We start from the raw sequence: 16,934 nt of genomic DNA, 5'->3' as shown, positions 1-16,934 counted from the left end.
CGTCAAGTCCTCCATTTTGATGTCCAAGGTATCCTACCCCTAATAAGTCGTAGGTGATGCAATTAAAACTGTCTTCTTCCTGATATCCTCTTGGGTCTCCTAGGTCTGAGGCGGATCAATCGACTGTTAAGGAAATCAGAGAGCGCTGTAAACCGTAATGTCCACGAATACTAAATTCCCTCCAGCTGTTCTACCAGTTATTCTTTCTGTTTTAGTGTGTATTAATGATTGTTTAAATGGTTGTTGAATCAGATTGATTTATCATGTTGCAACACCACTATGCTTGTTTAATATGCTGCCCATAATTGCATATTTGTCCCATGTTCTATGGGATTCCCTATAGACATGGAACTGACTTGCGATTATGGGAAGTATAGTGGAAGAACGGCTGTGCTGTTTCATCTCTATCTTATACTACGTTCACACTACGAGTTAAAACGTAGTGTGAACATGGTATTATAACGTAATTCGATTATCCCTGTTCTAGTCAATATACATATTCGTTACATTATGGACCAGACAAATCCTCAATTTTTTCTATTATCATTATGCTGAGTAACTAGACGAGTGAAGGTATTTTAGGGTTTCACAAAAAAATCTAAGAAATATTTATCCTCTTTTCCCCATTAAGTTTGCTCAAACCGATTCTCCGCCTAGTTCGACTCGAACATGCTGCTTATCATTTCTGAGAGCCGGTGTGCTTGGTCGAGTTAAATAATCAAGTCCTGAATACTTAACTATCTCTTAGGTGCCAGTCCTGCACTCCTTTTCAGAACTAGCCTCATACCCAAGGTCAAAAGAGTCGATAACTAGCAGAGTCAACATGTCCCCCATCCAAGCGAATTGATCAACTTGCAAGCAGGAGCACATATCTACCAACCAGCCAAGAAGACTTCCGAACCAATGAGAATGGACCATGCCAGTCGAAGGCTACAGGCCCAGCACCATCTCGTACAATTCCCGAAATAAAATGTTTGTTAGTACTACTTACAGATGGCAGTAAGAAGTGTCCCCTACCCTCTTGTAAAACTCGCTTACCGCAGCTCATCTCTTCCGGCATTTCGACACCGTCGGTCGGACGTCTCATAGAAGAGATTTCTTTCATCGAATCCTCAATTTCCGTCGGAACTCGTGTATGGACGCTCAAGGAGTTCAACTGGCTCGGATATCAACTATCTGAAGCGAAAAAGGCACTATTTGTCACATTAAAGATATTCCCTAACCCTATAATCAACTAAGGCTGTCTGCCGATTCTAATGCAGAGATGCTAATGATGTAACCATCAAGAATACGTCGTACCTTAATTGACCCCCATCGACACCAGTTTGGCCTTACCAAGCCGTAACGCGGATGGCGGCGTGAAAACTGCCGATTAAAGGGTTAGAACAGATTGAAGCACCATCTGATGTTGCTCCAAATGTATGTGATATCCAAGACTGACTTAGATAGTTCCATCGAGTCTAGTTTGCAAACCTTACATAACTAGACTCACTGTTCTCCATTCACCCACTAGGCGTAATGCAATAACCATCTTAAAACAATTAGCTGTTAGAGGTTCTTTGAAACTGATGCACGATATATACTTGATGATGTTTGCAATACCGTCAGACCCATCAATCTAGGGGAGGGGATTCCGGAGTTATAATCAAACTAAAACTAAGCTTTTCGACAATTTGTTCCCATGTACCGAGGAGTGGTTCAATCGACGCGAACATTTGCATTATTATATTTTGGCCATAGGTGAACAATTTTAGCAAATCCTTGAATCCGATATTAAGTTGGCGCTTTTTGGTCCGACGTCTAACACTGTATCGCGCGACGATGATACATTATATTTATCATAACTGCATAACATAAGGCATTTATGTATTGTCCTCACTCCTCAATGTAATTACGGGTGAAAAAAGGTATAATCCAACAAGCAGATACTAAAAACGTAATGCTCTACTAGTTCAACTATGATTTCGAATAAAATTTAACCTGTTTCCCTTCACAGCATTCAAGAAATGGCCAGCACTTCCATCCAACTGGAACCCCAAGTACTGGATCCAATGTACGAGATCGATTTAAAGCTGGACCGGCCAAAACGACAGAACCTAATACAGCTACAAGGAACGTCGCGCCCGTCTTGGTTTCCCGGATTCTACACAATTTTTCCTGGCCAACCTGGCATAGTGCAAGCCATGAAATCGCCCAATGAAGCCCTGCTAATAGCGTTGGAGAAGATACAGCCATCAGTTGCTGTTTAGCAGGTTAAAATTCAATATTTGACAAATTTTGGAACAATACAGTATGAGACTACATTTTCGAAATAGACATACTCACCAGCTAATGGCGCTTCATATTTTCTCATTAATCATCCCAAAAAAGCAATCCTTAATATCTAACACATGACAGTCTACAGCAAAAAACAAGAATGAAACGCTTTACTCACCGTTGATGTTCCCTTCTGCAGTGCCCCGCTGGATAGTGGGGATGGTTTCGGTCTCAGCTTGATGCCTTCGTAGTAAAAGTTGCAGCTTTCAACTCCATTATGCTCGGTTTTTACTTGTATCGGTCCAACAGTTCCTCCGAAAACGGTTCTCATGCAGCGAGGAAAGTGTGCCTGTGGAACTACGGCTTTGCGACCGATTTTTGCATTTGCTGTCAAATACTGTCGGTACACTTCGCCTTGCTCTAGTCTATTCGCCATGGAAGAAGTAGTTTCAAATGTTGCCTTCAACCAAGCGTACGCAAATTGTTCGTTTTCCTGGGACTGCTGCTGTTGAGCGTGTTTTGCCGCAACCGTAACAGGACCTGGTGGGGCTGGCGATACTGTTGCAGTAGTTACCGGTGGAGGTGATATTTTTGGGGGAGTCGCATCTCCTCGGCTTATAATATTAACCGGTATCTGGGGAGATTGAGAAGCGGCCGGACGAGTTACGCTGGTTACTTGAATGGCCGGTGTGCTAACTGGTGGAGGAGCACTTGCGGTTGTTGGGTTTGTTTGTCCAACGGAGCTCATTTTAGTTGGAACAGGTATTTTCGGGATCTCCGGTAGTGCTGGAATAGCTGGTATAGGAATTGATGGTTGTTCTTTCTGCTGCACAGTCAATTGAGCCATACTGGATGTTTGAGGTTGGCTTGTTGTAGATGGATTTTGATTTGGATTACCAGGATAGCCACCGGATATATTTCCAGGAATGGTTTCCACCACTCGCATTAGTATGCAGGCATCAGGCCCGTAGCTTTGTGCTTCCACTGTTACTAAAGACACCAATGTGTCAATTATACCGGTTACGTGCATCATTGAAGCACACGGTTTTTCACCCATGGATGTTAACGAGTAGATGCACTCTAGCGTATACAATAGCAACATTATGTCGCTTAATGACAGAAACAGACAAATTTGATCGTACACCGTTTGATTCAAGCATCGGGTAAGATTTTCCTCGTTGCTTTCTTTCTGTGCTATTTTGCTTAAAATTTCCAAACAACTGATGATAACTCCACGATCTGCTCCCTCTAAACCTTCTGAAATTGTTGAAAGCAAACATCGAGTAATCTCGTCCACCTGGGGATCATTGATATCAATTTCTGTTGCTACATTACCGAGCATATCCAAGCCCATATGATGCAGATTGTTCCACCGGGCATTAGCACACATAATCAGAAATCTTAAAAACGGCCGATTTGCTCCCAAAACTATGACATTTTCTTCGTTGAAACTCAAATTTCTAAATATTGATGCAATTTGCTGTACTCTCTGTCCTATGTAATCGTTTGTTCCTAAGCCAGAACCCAAACTTAGAAAACCTCTCAATGTCGCCATGTTCAGCTTGCCACAATCTTCATCATCAAGAGTTTTGCTGTGATCATCGTCGTAGATGCTCTTGATCAACTCGGTTGGATCTCGTTCCAACTTCTGAAAACAGTCCTCGTAGGACAACTCCAGCACCTGCGGTTTTTCAAAAAGACTGTCCTTCCAAAAACGTTGCAATGAATTCTTCCTGATATTTGCGTAATACACATGGAACATATCTCGAAGAGTGTAGTGATTAAATACGCCACCGTGCGCCAATAAAACCTGAACTAATTTCGGGCACTTGTCCACTTTCAACGTATGTTTACTTTCATTCGACATCAGCGTACAAACGTTTATGGCGAAATCCTGTTCATTCGGTAAGGGTGACAACAGCGACAGCATTAATTTGTCGTACTCCGTTGGTTTGAACAAATCACAGGACAAATTCAATGATGCTCTCATCCCTTCCGGTATGTTGTGTTGAGCATGATTATAAACTGCTGGTACAGAGTGCAGCATACGAGCTGACCACCGTCGGTTGTGTCTTTTCTCCTCGTCTTCCTCATCGGCCGGATCCTTTTCTTCCCCATGAAAATTCACCCGCTCGTATCTATCTAGGAAGCGTATATAGATCTGTTTTATAGCAATCTCATTATTAACACAGCGTTTAGGAAGTTTCATTTCGTCGATCACTTCGTCCCAGTCCTCACGGGCATTAACCTTTAGCCAACCACCCCGGCTAATGACGATTGAGTAGAGCTTATGCAAATCAACATCGCGACCACATATCTTCGGCATACGTACGCAAGGCGTGCTAAAACAAAATACACCAAACTTAATAAGAAAATAATTAAACATCATTTAAACCACTTACCCATTTTTCTCGTGGAACTGCAGCAAATCCTGCAAGAAACTAGCTTTGCCCTTTTCGACAAACAGCTTGCCTTTAGTTCGAGCCCTTCCACCGCTTTCTTTTGCCGGAGTGCCTAAGCTGCTGCTGTTTTGATTCGCAAAATTGTCGTCCTCATCCTGGCTGCGACGCTCGGATTTAATTTTATTTTCACCGTCGACAGTCATCCTAACGGATAAATACTTTTGTGATGAAGTAATTACGAATAATTCGCCAAAAATCACTCCAAAAACAAAGCCTAATATTTTTCACTGCAAAAGCATTTTTGTACGCCGCCGCTTGTTTCTTTCAACAACTGTCACTCATCGCGCTAGTGATGTCCGAAGATAACTTGCCGGATCGATAATTTATCAAAAAATAATCGATTCTTTTCCAGTGAATACTTTACGGTGACGTCACAAATGAACTGAGTGTTCATTTTTGACAGTTCGCTTGCACTGTTTACACGGACTTAGAAAAATTCTTTGCGATTTGCTTCGAGCGAATCTAGTCGTCCACAAATTTTTCTAGTCCACGTAAACAGTACAAGTGAACTGTCAGGAAGAGTGACGTTAACTGTTTCAGTAAAAAAACCTAATTGAGTTCTACAAGATGACGACACGAATGAACTCATGATTAATGAAGTTCAGGGTTGACAATTCTCGGTGGTTTGTTTACTTTGTCCGTTGCGTGAGTGCGAGTGCAACGGGCGCTAATCTGTTACATTCGAACTCACGTAACTCTCATGTAAACAAACCACCGAGAATTGTCAAACGAAGTTCATCCGGTTCAATTCACGCGGTTATGTCGGTTGGTGTAAAACCTAATTTGGGTCAGGGGCAGAGGGGTCAGCCATAATTATAACATGTTGCCGTACCACCGACAAACTGACATGACACTGTATTTTCAAATTTGGCAAGATATTATTAGAGAGTCGACGCAAAATTTTGTAACTCGTACTGTCAAACGGACGTTCGTTTGACAGTAAGAGTTTCGAAATTTTCAGTCAACTCTCTAATAATCATCGAAGCTACTCTATGTAACTAGAGTTCCTCCAGTAGAAGTTTGGACAAGAGAAAATAGACAACCATAGTTTCAAGGCACTTGGCTCAAAGAAGTTTGGCTATACTTGAAATAGTTAAAGGAAACTATAACCTTAGAAATATATGTTCTAGTTTTGTTGAATATTTGATAAACAGCTGAATCAATTTTGTAAACATATATATATAAACAATATTTGACAAAATATGAGGTAAATCAGGGCAAATGACATACACTGCATTTTCGGCGAAAGATCTACGGTCCGATCGTAAATCGTTTCATTCTCGGAAATGGAATAGTTTATTAAGCAATGTGATGATAAATCCCGAAGTTGTTGTAACGGCATTTAATTAGCATGACACTGGAAGTTGAAGTATATTTTTCAATATTATGAGCCATAGTACTCAAGGGAGAGCAAGGATGTGAGGGAAGAAAGTTTAGTAAGCGTGGAATAGGGTCATTTGAGCAAGCTTAGAGTTTCCCGGCTACTTAACCTTTTGCATGCTACCGCAGGAGTTAGGATCTTTTGGCATTAGAATACAAATCACCTGAGTCTGTGGCATGCCCGGACGAGCGTAAAGTAACTTGTTACTTCATGCTGTCGGAACCGACTTGAAGTTGATTCAATTTTTTCGATTCACTTTTCATGGAGTCTCCAGAGAACAAAGCCAGTCAATACCGCAATATTGCCCGTGCTTTTCCAAAGGAGACACGACGATTATTTTTCGTCGCAGCAAGATTCGCAGCGCTATTCGGCGCACGATTCATCGCAATGTATTTCTTATGGAAGGACACTAATAAAAGGTGGTGCAATTTTGTGTAAAAAACATACAAAAACCTGAAACTTTAGAAGCACAGTTTTAGTCAGTTTTATTGAGAAATTCAGTTAAAGTAAATAATTAGCATACATTAAACTTGGGTAATGCATATTTTTTGACGTTTTCAGCATTTATTATCAAATGCGCCAATTCAATGCGTCGCCTCAAAATGATTAAACGACTCGTTTCCAATGAAACGTGCAATACTTTCTACTTAAAACGTTAATATACGATGCTCCGCTCATTTGAATTCGAAAAACTTCTGCTCGTTTGAATATGTCTTGTCCAGACTTTTACTAGAGGACATTAGTGTTCTTTTACGAAAGACACGTTAAGTAATGATGTGTAACTCATTATACAGATGGAGTTACTGTTCCGAGTTTAAATTATTTGCCAAAAATTTTCACTGAAATCGTTCTAGTTGTCATGTCAGTTTGTCGGTGGCCGTACAGTACTGGGGCATACGTTGCCAAAAACGCTGTTTTTCTCTCCACAGTTCTCTTTCTAGAGTTTTTATATGTCATACGCTGTTTTTGATTTTCACAGATGCAGTTGACGTCGAGGTAGACGTTAAAGATACGTAATCGAACTTTTTGTACGCAAATAAACAAATAAAAATTATTTTATAAAATTGAATTATCACGACCACACCTTCTATTGAATTGCCTTGGTGTGGCTAAATTCACTGTCAAGGAGAACGGATAGTGTCAAACGAAGACGTGTTTACATATTTTTAGAAAATCAATTGAAATTCATTCTGAAGTTTAAAAGTTGAACAAGAGATACCTTTTAGTGGTCTCACACCGCTGTTAACACTGATAATTATCTCACTCTTACTTATTGCAGGCCTCATCAGTTTGACACATATTGCCCTGGTCAGTTCAGTCCGTGAATATATTGCGACGCTTTGCTCCCTCTAGTAGTTAATCCTTTTTGATTGAACATGAATATTGCTATATTTAGAAAGATGAGCTCTATTGGTTAATGAAATAAAAATATGATTTTATTCTTCATTTAATGATCCGATTGGGTAGCTGTTAATTATATACAGATGAATCTGCATTAAACAGATTTTTATGAGAAAATAAAGATCTGATACAAAAAACTGATTTATTATAGATATCGCAAACACAATACCGATTGCATTAGATGTCACTAGAAAAAAAACTTAGAAAATATGTTAAGATACATAATCACCCTCTTGTTTTGTGTAAAATCAATTTGCCATTGAAAGTTGCGGTAGAAAAATTATAGTTGATTATTTTTGTATTGCAAGGTAACATTAGATTTCACTGTAAATTATAGTAAAATTACTATACCAACGGCACTGTACCGTTACAGCGAAAATCATGGCAAAACGAGTACACTCAGGTTTTTTTTACGCGGGGGATACGAGCCGCGTAAATGAAAACCGCGTAAATTTCAAAATCCGCGTAAATGAAAACCGCGTAAATTTCAAAATCCGCGTAAATGAAAACCGCGTAAATTTCAAAATCCGCGTAAATGAAAACCGCGTAAATTTCAAAATCCGCGTAAATGAAAACCGCGTAAATTTCAAAATCCGCGTAAATGAAGACCACTTAAATTTAAGAATCCGCGATAAAGGGAACCTCATTGATGGATACCGCGTAAATTTCAAAATCCGCGTAAATGAAAACCGCGTAAATTTCAAAAACCGCGTAAATGAAAACCGCGTAAATTTCAAAAACCGCGTAAATGAAAACCGCGTAAATTTCAAAATCCGCGTAAATGAAAACCGCGTAAATTGGGTCATTAAGCTATATATAGTTTTCCGTTCCATTCGATAAATTTTAGGTCCAATATACATAATATAACATTATTTCAAAAAAAAATTCGTTGTAATACGTAAAAACGATTTTTTTGTTTTTTAAAATAAATCTTATGTAAACTTGGCAACCATACATAGGAAAACTGCGGTTGTTTACATCTCCTATCAGGACAACACCCAAAATGAAAGAAAAACTATATGCAATGGATGGTGTTTATGTCAAATAACAATAACCCTCTGGGAAAACCGAGAAAACATGCCCTAATTTTTTCTGACAGGGCATCATTTGTCGTGAAATTCGATATGTCAAATCCTTCCTATAGTGTCAAATCCAGACTGTCAACATATTTCTTTATTTTAAATTTTAATATTATTTTCACGTTTCCTGAGTTGGAAAAAAACATTGTTGCAATCACGAAAATCAGCTTTATCGAGGTAAGTAATAAAAAACGACTTTTTTTTCTCATTTAATGACCCAATTTCAAAATCCGCGTAAAAAAACCGCGTAAAAAAATACCGCGCAAAAAAAAACCGCGTAAAAAAAACTTGAGTGTATAGTGTGGTTTCATTTTATCACACTACCACACGACGAAGAGGATTTTCGAATAAACATTTCTTGAGCGTTTTTTTCAAAAAGACATCTGCAATGAGTTTAGTTACTCTCTTTAGGTCTGTTCCAGTACCAGGAGAAACTGGAAGTACTCCGGATAAAATTGTTCCTGTAGTCTCTTCTTATCTTTTTCTTCTTCTGGTAGCAAACCGGAGTAAAAAGAAGCAATAATTTTTTGCTCCTGTTTACTCCGGAGTGACTTCCGTGTACTGGAACAAACCTTTTGTCTACTTTCTCTTTTGATTTTTACGGCGTCACTATAACGCTTTCCACTTATTTTACAGTACAGATCGAAAGACAGTAGTTTTAACTAGCATATTATGCATAGAGTTAAGGGATAAATGTTAAAGTGACCGAATTATTAACAGAAGAGAAAGTAAACAAAGAGAGTAACTCATTGCAGATATGTCTTTTAAAAAAAAAACGCCCAAGATTTGTGCAGAATACGATTTAACGTTCATGTTCACTGAGGGCTTAAAAGTAGGCATTAACAGTCCACTGACAAATTCGAAAACCAGCTCACAGAGAAATCTAAAACATGTTTCAAATCATCCATCGTTGTTTCACCGTCGAACGGTACTGCGTCAATTAGGGAACTCGTGATGGACGATTTATCGACAAGTTTTTGAGCTAAGCGGACCATACTAAACTTGTTGAAGTTAAGCGAGAGAGAAGAAACCGCCCCTTAATAGGATGATTACATGCCCATTTTATATGTTCCACTAGAACCTAAACTTATATTATTTTGCAGTTTTGAGTAAAATAGAATGATTGTGCAAACATCAAAAAAGTCGCGCCGGCACTCAGTCGACACTCACTCAGTTCTTTGTGGTTTTCAGTTGGAGTTTAGATAGAACGTTTTAAGTATTTTAATTTTTTGATTCTATTGTCAAGAAAATATTCGTGCTGTGTGCAGTAATTAGAACTAAACTATATGTTAGAAGTGTAAGTATTTACGTCCTCGAAAATATAAAGTAACGATAGCTTGCTCTGAATGTAGCATTGATGGGAACATTACTAACTTGGTACTGTGAGTAGTTTTAGAAAATTAATTTAAATACTACCATTCAATCAATAACCAACGTATTAAGCATTTACTTTTTATTTAGTCGTTTGTAAAATTTAATATGAAAAAACAGAAAATGAACGGTTTGTTTTTGAGTACTTTCAAAATATAAAGGCTATTTTGAGTAACCACTCAGCAGTTGTCACGGACCACGGTCGGTGGGCCTGTTTTAATGAATAGGGATGGCAGCATTCATGTTATACCCGAAACAGCTAAATGGTGATTATTTGAAAGTTGACTTTGGCCTAAGGCACAGTGCAAACTAACAGGCTTACGCGAGAATAATAAAATACAAACCCAAATTTGAAAACTGTACAAACGAATAGAAAATAATTAAGACTAAAATACATCTTTCTGAGGCGATTTGAATCATGTAACAAAATAAATGTATCCGGATTAAATTTGCTTAAAGCTTACTTTTTCGTAGTTGAAGGTATTTTTGCATACATATTCAATCACTTATTGAATATTGAAACAAAAAACTATCGGGCAGCCTTATGGAGTTTTGTACGAACCGTTGACGTTACTAAATGTGAAATATTTTGATTTAAATTTATTTCATTTGTTAGTATATTATGATGTGTAATATCATTCGAAATATATAATTAATTATTTGATTCACATGGCTTGTGTTAAACTAAACGGACCATACCGATGGGCAAGCACTAAATCTTCAATACGACGCAGTCGTGCGATTAGTTATTTTTCATTAAGTACGATAAAGTACATTAAGTACCATCAATATTTAAAAAGTATGTGTCCAATTCATCGTAATCTAGTTACAGAAATATTTTAGCGCGTTGGTACCATATATACGCAAAATATTCCAATTGCAGCCAATATATACTTTAAATACGCAAAATACTTGCACATCTAAATTAATTGCATTAAGATCTTATTAAGGTAGGGGAAGGGCATAGCGTAGTTGGTAAATCGATTGCCTTGTACGCAGCTCACCTGGGTTGCATTCCCAATACCGCAAATAGGGTTAGAGATTTTTCCAAAAGAGATTTTTCTAACCTGAAAACATGCGAATGACCCTAAGGTTAAAACCACTGTAATCAATAAAAAATATTAAGGTGAATCGAGATCTTGTAAAATGGGATTTATGGTACTAGTTATGAAGCACCAGAACTATTTTTTCTAGTAATTTTGTCACAAGATGGCGAGAGCGCAGCATTTTCGCGTTTTTTTGGAAATATACCTCCCGCAGAGTTTAAAATTAAAGTTTTCAATTGCTTCGAACAATAGGAAGCGACGTAGGTGTTCGATATTTTGAATTTTTGCGATCACATAAAATTACATTTAAAAAAGTCCAGACGTTCGAGGATTGATCCACCCTGGCAAACGCACTTTTAGTGGACAAATCCATAATATTCCTGGCATGGACCAGCCACTTAACGCGGTAGTTGTTTGGGTGCGAAACCAATTGAAGTTAATGTCAATAATAGAAAAATCTATAGTTTTGTCCATTGGCTTAATTTCTTAAAAGTATTTCTGAGCGATAAGTGAAACATTTCGGAAATTTATCGTCAAACGGATGAAATGAGGAATCCGAAACATAACTACTTTGATTTTGGTTTAATTTACAAAGTGCACCGCCATATCGAAAAAAAGCCGCAGTCCTACACCAACATTGTAAAATTATTGCAGTTCGATACATATTATAGACGTAAGAACGTCCTTTGCTCGTTTGACCAAGTATTACAAAATGATTAGAAAACTTGCTTTGTGACAATGGTCATTTTTTCTTAAACTTACTTAGAGATTCCAATAAATGTCATAGAAGATTCGCCATTTTTGTTTGACAGTGTGAGTTTCTATTAGGATTTTCGATTGATTGACACCGGTGTAGTGTAGTGCACTGGTTTTGCACTTTCTACCAGAAGTGTCAATGGAACTTACCCAGTTTTCCGCACTTCTGCTAGAAAGTGCAAAAATGGTGCAATTCCAGTGTACACCACTACACCGGTGTCAATCAATCGAAAATCTTATATCATTCTGAATGTATAGTGGGCTGACCGACCGTGACATGTTGACAAAATCTAGACGACTGATGCAACAGTAGCATGTGTACAGACGTAGGGGCAGATCACTTGTGATGCATTTTTAGAAATCAGCGAATTGAAATAAATTTCTTTCCATCAAAATAGAAATTCATAATGTATTTTGCGTTGCGTGTAAGACGTCAAAACCCTACAAAAAACTAGCCCTACATGCAACAAAACGTCGAACAAAGTGGATCAGCGTAGGACGTTTGTTAAACTTTTCTGCCAGGGGGTACTAAGTTGATGCAAAAATGGAAATTAAATGCATTTTTTTCTAATCTGAAGCAAATTTGTTATACATTCTTAGAGTGATCCGCCCTTAGGTACAGATCAAAAATAAAACGTCATCTTCCATGCCAAAAATATATACGATTTTTGATTGATTGACACCGGTGTAGTGGAGTGCACTGGAACTGCACCATTTTTGCACTATCTAGCAGAAGTGCAGAAAACTGGGTATGTTCCATTGACACTTCTGCTAGAAAGTGCAAAACTAGTGCACTATACTACTCCGGTATCAATCAATCGAAAATCCCAATAGTTTTCATAAACAACGCTGAATCCTTCTGGATAAAGACTCGACACGTCTATAGTTTGTTAACCATTTATCTGTCAGTGTCATTCCAATCGAGCACGAGACCTGTCAATAGCCCTCGTTCTAGAAGGATTCGAAGCGAATTTCTTCGGATTGAATGCTTTTGACAGTTCTCGTGCTCGTTTGGAATGACACTGACAAATAAATAATAAGAAAAATATAGAGATGGCGAGTCTTTATCCAGAGGAATTGAGCGCCTTTAGTTTTAATGCAGCTTCCTTTGATAAATAAGTAGAAGTAGATTCAATGCTTATCTGCATCCATAGTTGATTAAACAAATCGATCGCTTGTCGCCTTCCATGTTTTCTAGACGAGCAAAATGAAACGAGCTCAACCTTCTTTTTTACATGCTAGAGAAAACAGTGTCGACCGCAGGATGCGGCCGCGGCCGAACTCACGGATTAACCTGGAAACGTTGATGTCGAACGATAGTCAATGTTCCTCCTCTCGATCTTCGTCGCCATCGCGTAGCAGCTCTCCGGTGTCGATAGATCGCTACGAAAGTGCACAAGAAACCGCTAAAGATAGCGAAACTGTTAAAGTTTGTCTACGACTAAGACCATACCAGAAGAACAATAACTATCGATTAGCGTTCAGAATTCATGAAAACACGCTGGTGGCAAATAATGCCAACGAATATTCTGCCGAAAGGCAGTACACATTCAGTGAGATTTTCAACGATCAGGTACCACAAGCGGAAGTGTATGATAGATGTATCAAATCGGCGGTTAGAAATATCACAGGAAACCGAGGGGCGACATTTGTAACATATGGCACTTCGGGCTCTGGAAAAACATATACACTTCTTGGAACAAACAAAAATCCCGGAATTGTGCCACGAGCAATTGAGCAGATTTTTGTGGAACACGCGGCGAACATTTCACCTCAACCCAGCTTAAGGATTGACAGAGCGTTGGTTAGCTTTCTGGACGATGACACCATTTACGATGAATTGAAAAAAGTCGAGTGTATGAAACGAATGCTCCAAAACAGCGATAGTAGTCATTCGAAGGTGAAAACGATTATTAGGAAAGAACATTCGTTCCAGCCCAAAAACGACCCGGATGTAAGAGTATTCATTTGGGTGTCATTTGTCGAAATCTACAATGAAAATGTGTATGACCTGCTGGCACAGGATTCAATATTTGGTAAACGTAAACCAATGAAAATTTTATCAAACGAAGGAAACGCATACATTAAGGATCTCTCGTGTGTGTTTGCTGGTAGCAGCGAAGATGCGTTCAATATACTTCAATTTGGGCTTCAAAGTGCTACGTACGGTTCGACAGATGTCAACTGCAATTCAAGTCGTTCTCATAGTATATTTTCCATAACAGTTGTTTCCTATACCCTTGCCACACAACATATTAATTACTCCGTCTACAAGTTCTGTGATCTCGCTGGCTCTGAGCGTTTAAAGAAAACTGGCAATTTGGGTGATCGGCTAAAAGAAGCTCAAAAAATCAATACTTCGTTAATGGTACTCGGACGGTGTTTGGAAACAGTTCACAAGAATCAGAAATCGAAGAAGCTAGCAGACCTAGTACCATTTCGAGATTCTAAGCTTACTATGCTGATACAATCATCACTACTGGGAAAGGAAAAGCTAACCATGATTGTAAATCTTCACCCAACCGAAGAATACTACGATGAGAACATCAACGTTTTAAACTTTTCCTCGATTGCCAAACAAATTGTCCTCCAAAAGAAACCGACCCAAAAGAACAACCGCGCAACACGCTACTCATTCTTTTTGGCGCAAGCTACCAGCAGTCCGGCCTCTCGTGTCGACGGCAATCGGTTAATGATGGAGAACGAAAGGTATTTCAAATTTTCTTGTTTTGTATGCCATAATAATAACCGCTTGTACTGTTTAAATAGGTTAAAACAAGAATTGGAACAGGAAGCTGCCGTCTTTCGTGAACAGTTGGGAGAGAAGGAATTTGAAATTCAGCTGCTGAAAAAAGAGTTATTCGAGCAAGAGTTGCAGCTGCGCAACGAACTAGCGGACGATTTCGAATCTTACAGCGCTCAACGCGAAGCCACATTCAAAACCCGGATGAAGCAGGCACAAGAAGCGGCTATTTTGCCTTACAAGCTACAGGTACTGCAAGGTTTGAGTATATTGATTATTATCATTTGGCTAATGCTTTTATTACAGATAACAAATTTGAAGACTGAAATAGAAGACTTGAAAGCTATTATTAGCGATATGGAGTATGACGAAGACGACCTTGAAAAACAGCTGAACGCGTATAAAAAAGAGCTTCAAAAGTATCGTGAGAAGGAGAATCGGAACAGAAGATTGTCATTGTAACTTAATGATTTTTTTTCGTTTTAATTTTTTATTGTTTTAAACTGCCGTTCTCACAATAAGAAACCTGTTTTAATTTACATGGTGGCAAAATTGTACCTTTCTCATTTCTCCAAACTATGACTCCATGGCTGGTTATGTTCAATATAATTGTGAAAATATTACATTATTAGTATACTTCGCACCTATACACGATGACTCGCCAGCCACGAACTTGATGAGCTACGTGTCTACCGTGAAACACTTGAAATAAATAAAATCTAATTAGCTTAATCAGCATGTTCAATGTTGTCTTCCCGCTAATTTATTTTGGCATGCAGTGGTGGGTATGTGAGTAGGATAAATACCCCACAACCAAACCACTCCGCAGCTTATTTTGGTATGCCTGGTGATATTTGTGGTATAAAGATGGTAGCGTTGAGGGGGGGGGGGGTCTGAGAGATGGGTGGGGTAGTGGCTTGATTCAGCACTGAGGTTGTTGTCGAGAATGTGGGATTATAGTTAGATATAGGCATATACCCATAGTTGAGAGAGGATACTTCTGGTACACTTTTACCTACTATGCTATCATGAAACACTGGCCCACTACTAGAGGAATATGTGGCAAAGTTATCGCCACATTCTGATACCCTACTCATGAGTATGGAAGGGATGTTGTTTACTATTGCCTCTGGCACTTGATTGCGATCCGATATAGGACGAAGCTCGATAACCGAAGGAGCAGCATAATTTATGATCTTCCACGACCCACTGTTGAAACGATTTTATTGACTCCTACATAGGAGTTGCATCTAGTCAGCAATGACGAACTTATCAGAGGTCTCCGGGAAACGTCTAAAACCATTTCGGTGTGTGATATGAAGTCGCCTTTTGATCTTATTGGAACTGGGCCTTCAGGAGCAATCATCTCTACGGAGCACTCTACTGAACTTGGCGTAGAAGTTAACACAGGGCTCGAGGTTGCAAGAGCAGGGACGTTTGGCGTCTTCGGGCTTTAGGTGATGAGAGCTAGGATTATAGACTGCTGAACTGCTTCTGTAACCACGGTTCTTGGCAAGGTGGACCGCTAGCAGCGTAATCTGCTTCTTTCTCCAGAATTCATCGCATTCTCAAGGACTTCTCTTCCTCGATCATACTTATATTGAGATTTATTCTAGACGAGTGCTTGCTGGAAGGCGAACGACTGATCTACACTTGAGACTGCAACATAGAATCTTCCTCTCGCACTGCTCACATTTCCAACTACGATGGAATGAGGCACTCGCGCACACCCAAAGTGCAACCACGTCTCACAGGAGTCGCATCTGAATAAATTATCCGCCGCGTCCGGTCGATCACACTTGGCACAATGTTTCGTCAAATCCATCTCGTTCTTCCAAAAGCTGTGTTCTCCAGAAAATCGTTGAAGATTGTTCGAATTGGGAAGAAAACACGTACTGAGTTAACAGCTTACACGCAGCTTCAAAGCTGTAATATTTTATGTTAATCTTCATTTATATTAGAATATAGGCTATGCCTATATTTTCGTTTTCTTCTTCTGGGCTTTTCCGAAACTAATTGTTCTTTGTTCTACATGTGTTCGTACTGTCTTAGGTTTAACAAATTCATTAGTTTTAAGCTAGATTTTATTGTATAGAATTTACTTGTCTTGCAAATCTGTGATAACGAGCATAGACTAGCCAATTAACCGTACTGTTAGCTTTAGTATCTACAAATACAAATGTGTAAGTAACGGTGTTACGTCAGAAGAAGTAAACAAGAAATTATCAGCTGATCAGAAACGTCTCATGGATTGCCTAATTGTGGGTTATTGTTCTGCTTTGTATCGTGTCATCGCTCTGAGGCAAAAAGGAAAATTTGCTTGAAAGAAGATGCAAATCATGCTGTCAATAAATGACCTCTAGGATGGCGTGCTTTGATGCGATGTATTAAAACGCGTTGCCATTTACAATATTTTTTTAATACTAGCAACTTATCAAG

General features: G+C 38.9%; 2 protein-coding genes across 3 annotated transcripts; one reads left to right on the top strand and one right to left on the bottom strand.

The window, feature by feature from the left end:
* Window positions 1-2,398: 2,398 nt before the first annotated feature.
* On the bottom strand, window positions 2,399-5,194 carry LOC131687888 (AT-rich interactive domain-containing protein 2-like). The gene is made up of 2 exons (XM_058971979.1): window positions 4,659-5,194; window positions 2,399-4,598 (listed from the first exon to the last, which is right to left on the bottom strand). The coding sequence occupies exons 1-2, from the start codon at window positions 4,859-4,861 to the stop codon at window positions 2,399-2,401; spliced, it is 2,403 nt and encodes an 800-aa protein (XP_058827962.1). The 5' UTR covers window positions 4,862-5,194.
* A 4,537-nt stretch (window positions 5,195-9,731) lies between these two features.
* Window positions 9,732-15,020, top strand: LOC131692793 (kinesin-like protein subito). 2 transcript variants are annotated; one of them, XM_058980071.1, is made up of 4 exons: window positions 9,732-9,876; window positions 12,995-14,461; window positions 14,522-14,744; window positions 14,802-15,020. In XM_058980071.1, exons 1-4 carry the CDS (start codon window positions 9,866-9,868, stop codon window positions 14,955-14,957), a joined length of 1,857 nt encoding a protein of 618 aa, XP_058836054.1. In that variant the 5' UTR covers window positions 9,732-9,865; the 3' UTR covers window positions 14,958-15,020. The 2 variants fall into 2 exon arrangements, with proteins under 2 accessions (XP_058836054.1, XP_058836053.1); XM_058980070.1 differs by having other exon boundaries at window positions 12,951-14,461.
* The last annotated feature ends 1,914 nt before the right edge of the window (window positions 15,021-16,934 follow it).

Source organism: Topomyia yanbarensis, chromosome 3 (genome assembly GCF_030247195.1).
Source record: "Topomyia yanbarensis strain Yona2022 chromosome 3, ASM3024719v1, whole genome shotgun sequence".
NCBI classification, from domain to species: domain Eukaryota; kingdom Metazoa; phylum Arthropoda; class Insecta; order Diptera; family Culicidae; genus Topomyia; species Topomyia yanbarensis.
Note: the sequence above shows the minus strand (reverse complement) of the source record. Positions and strands in the feature narration are given on the sequence as shown.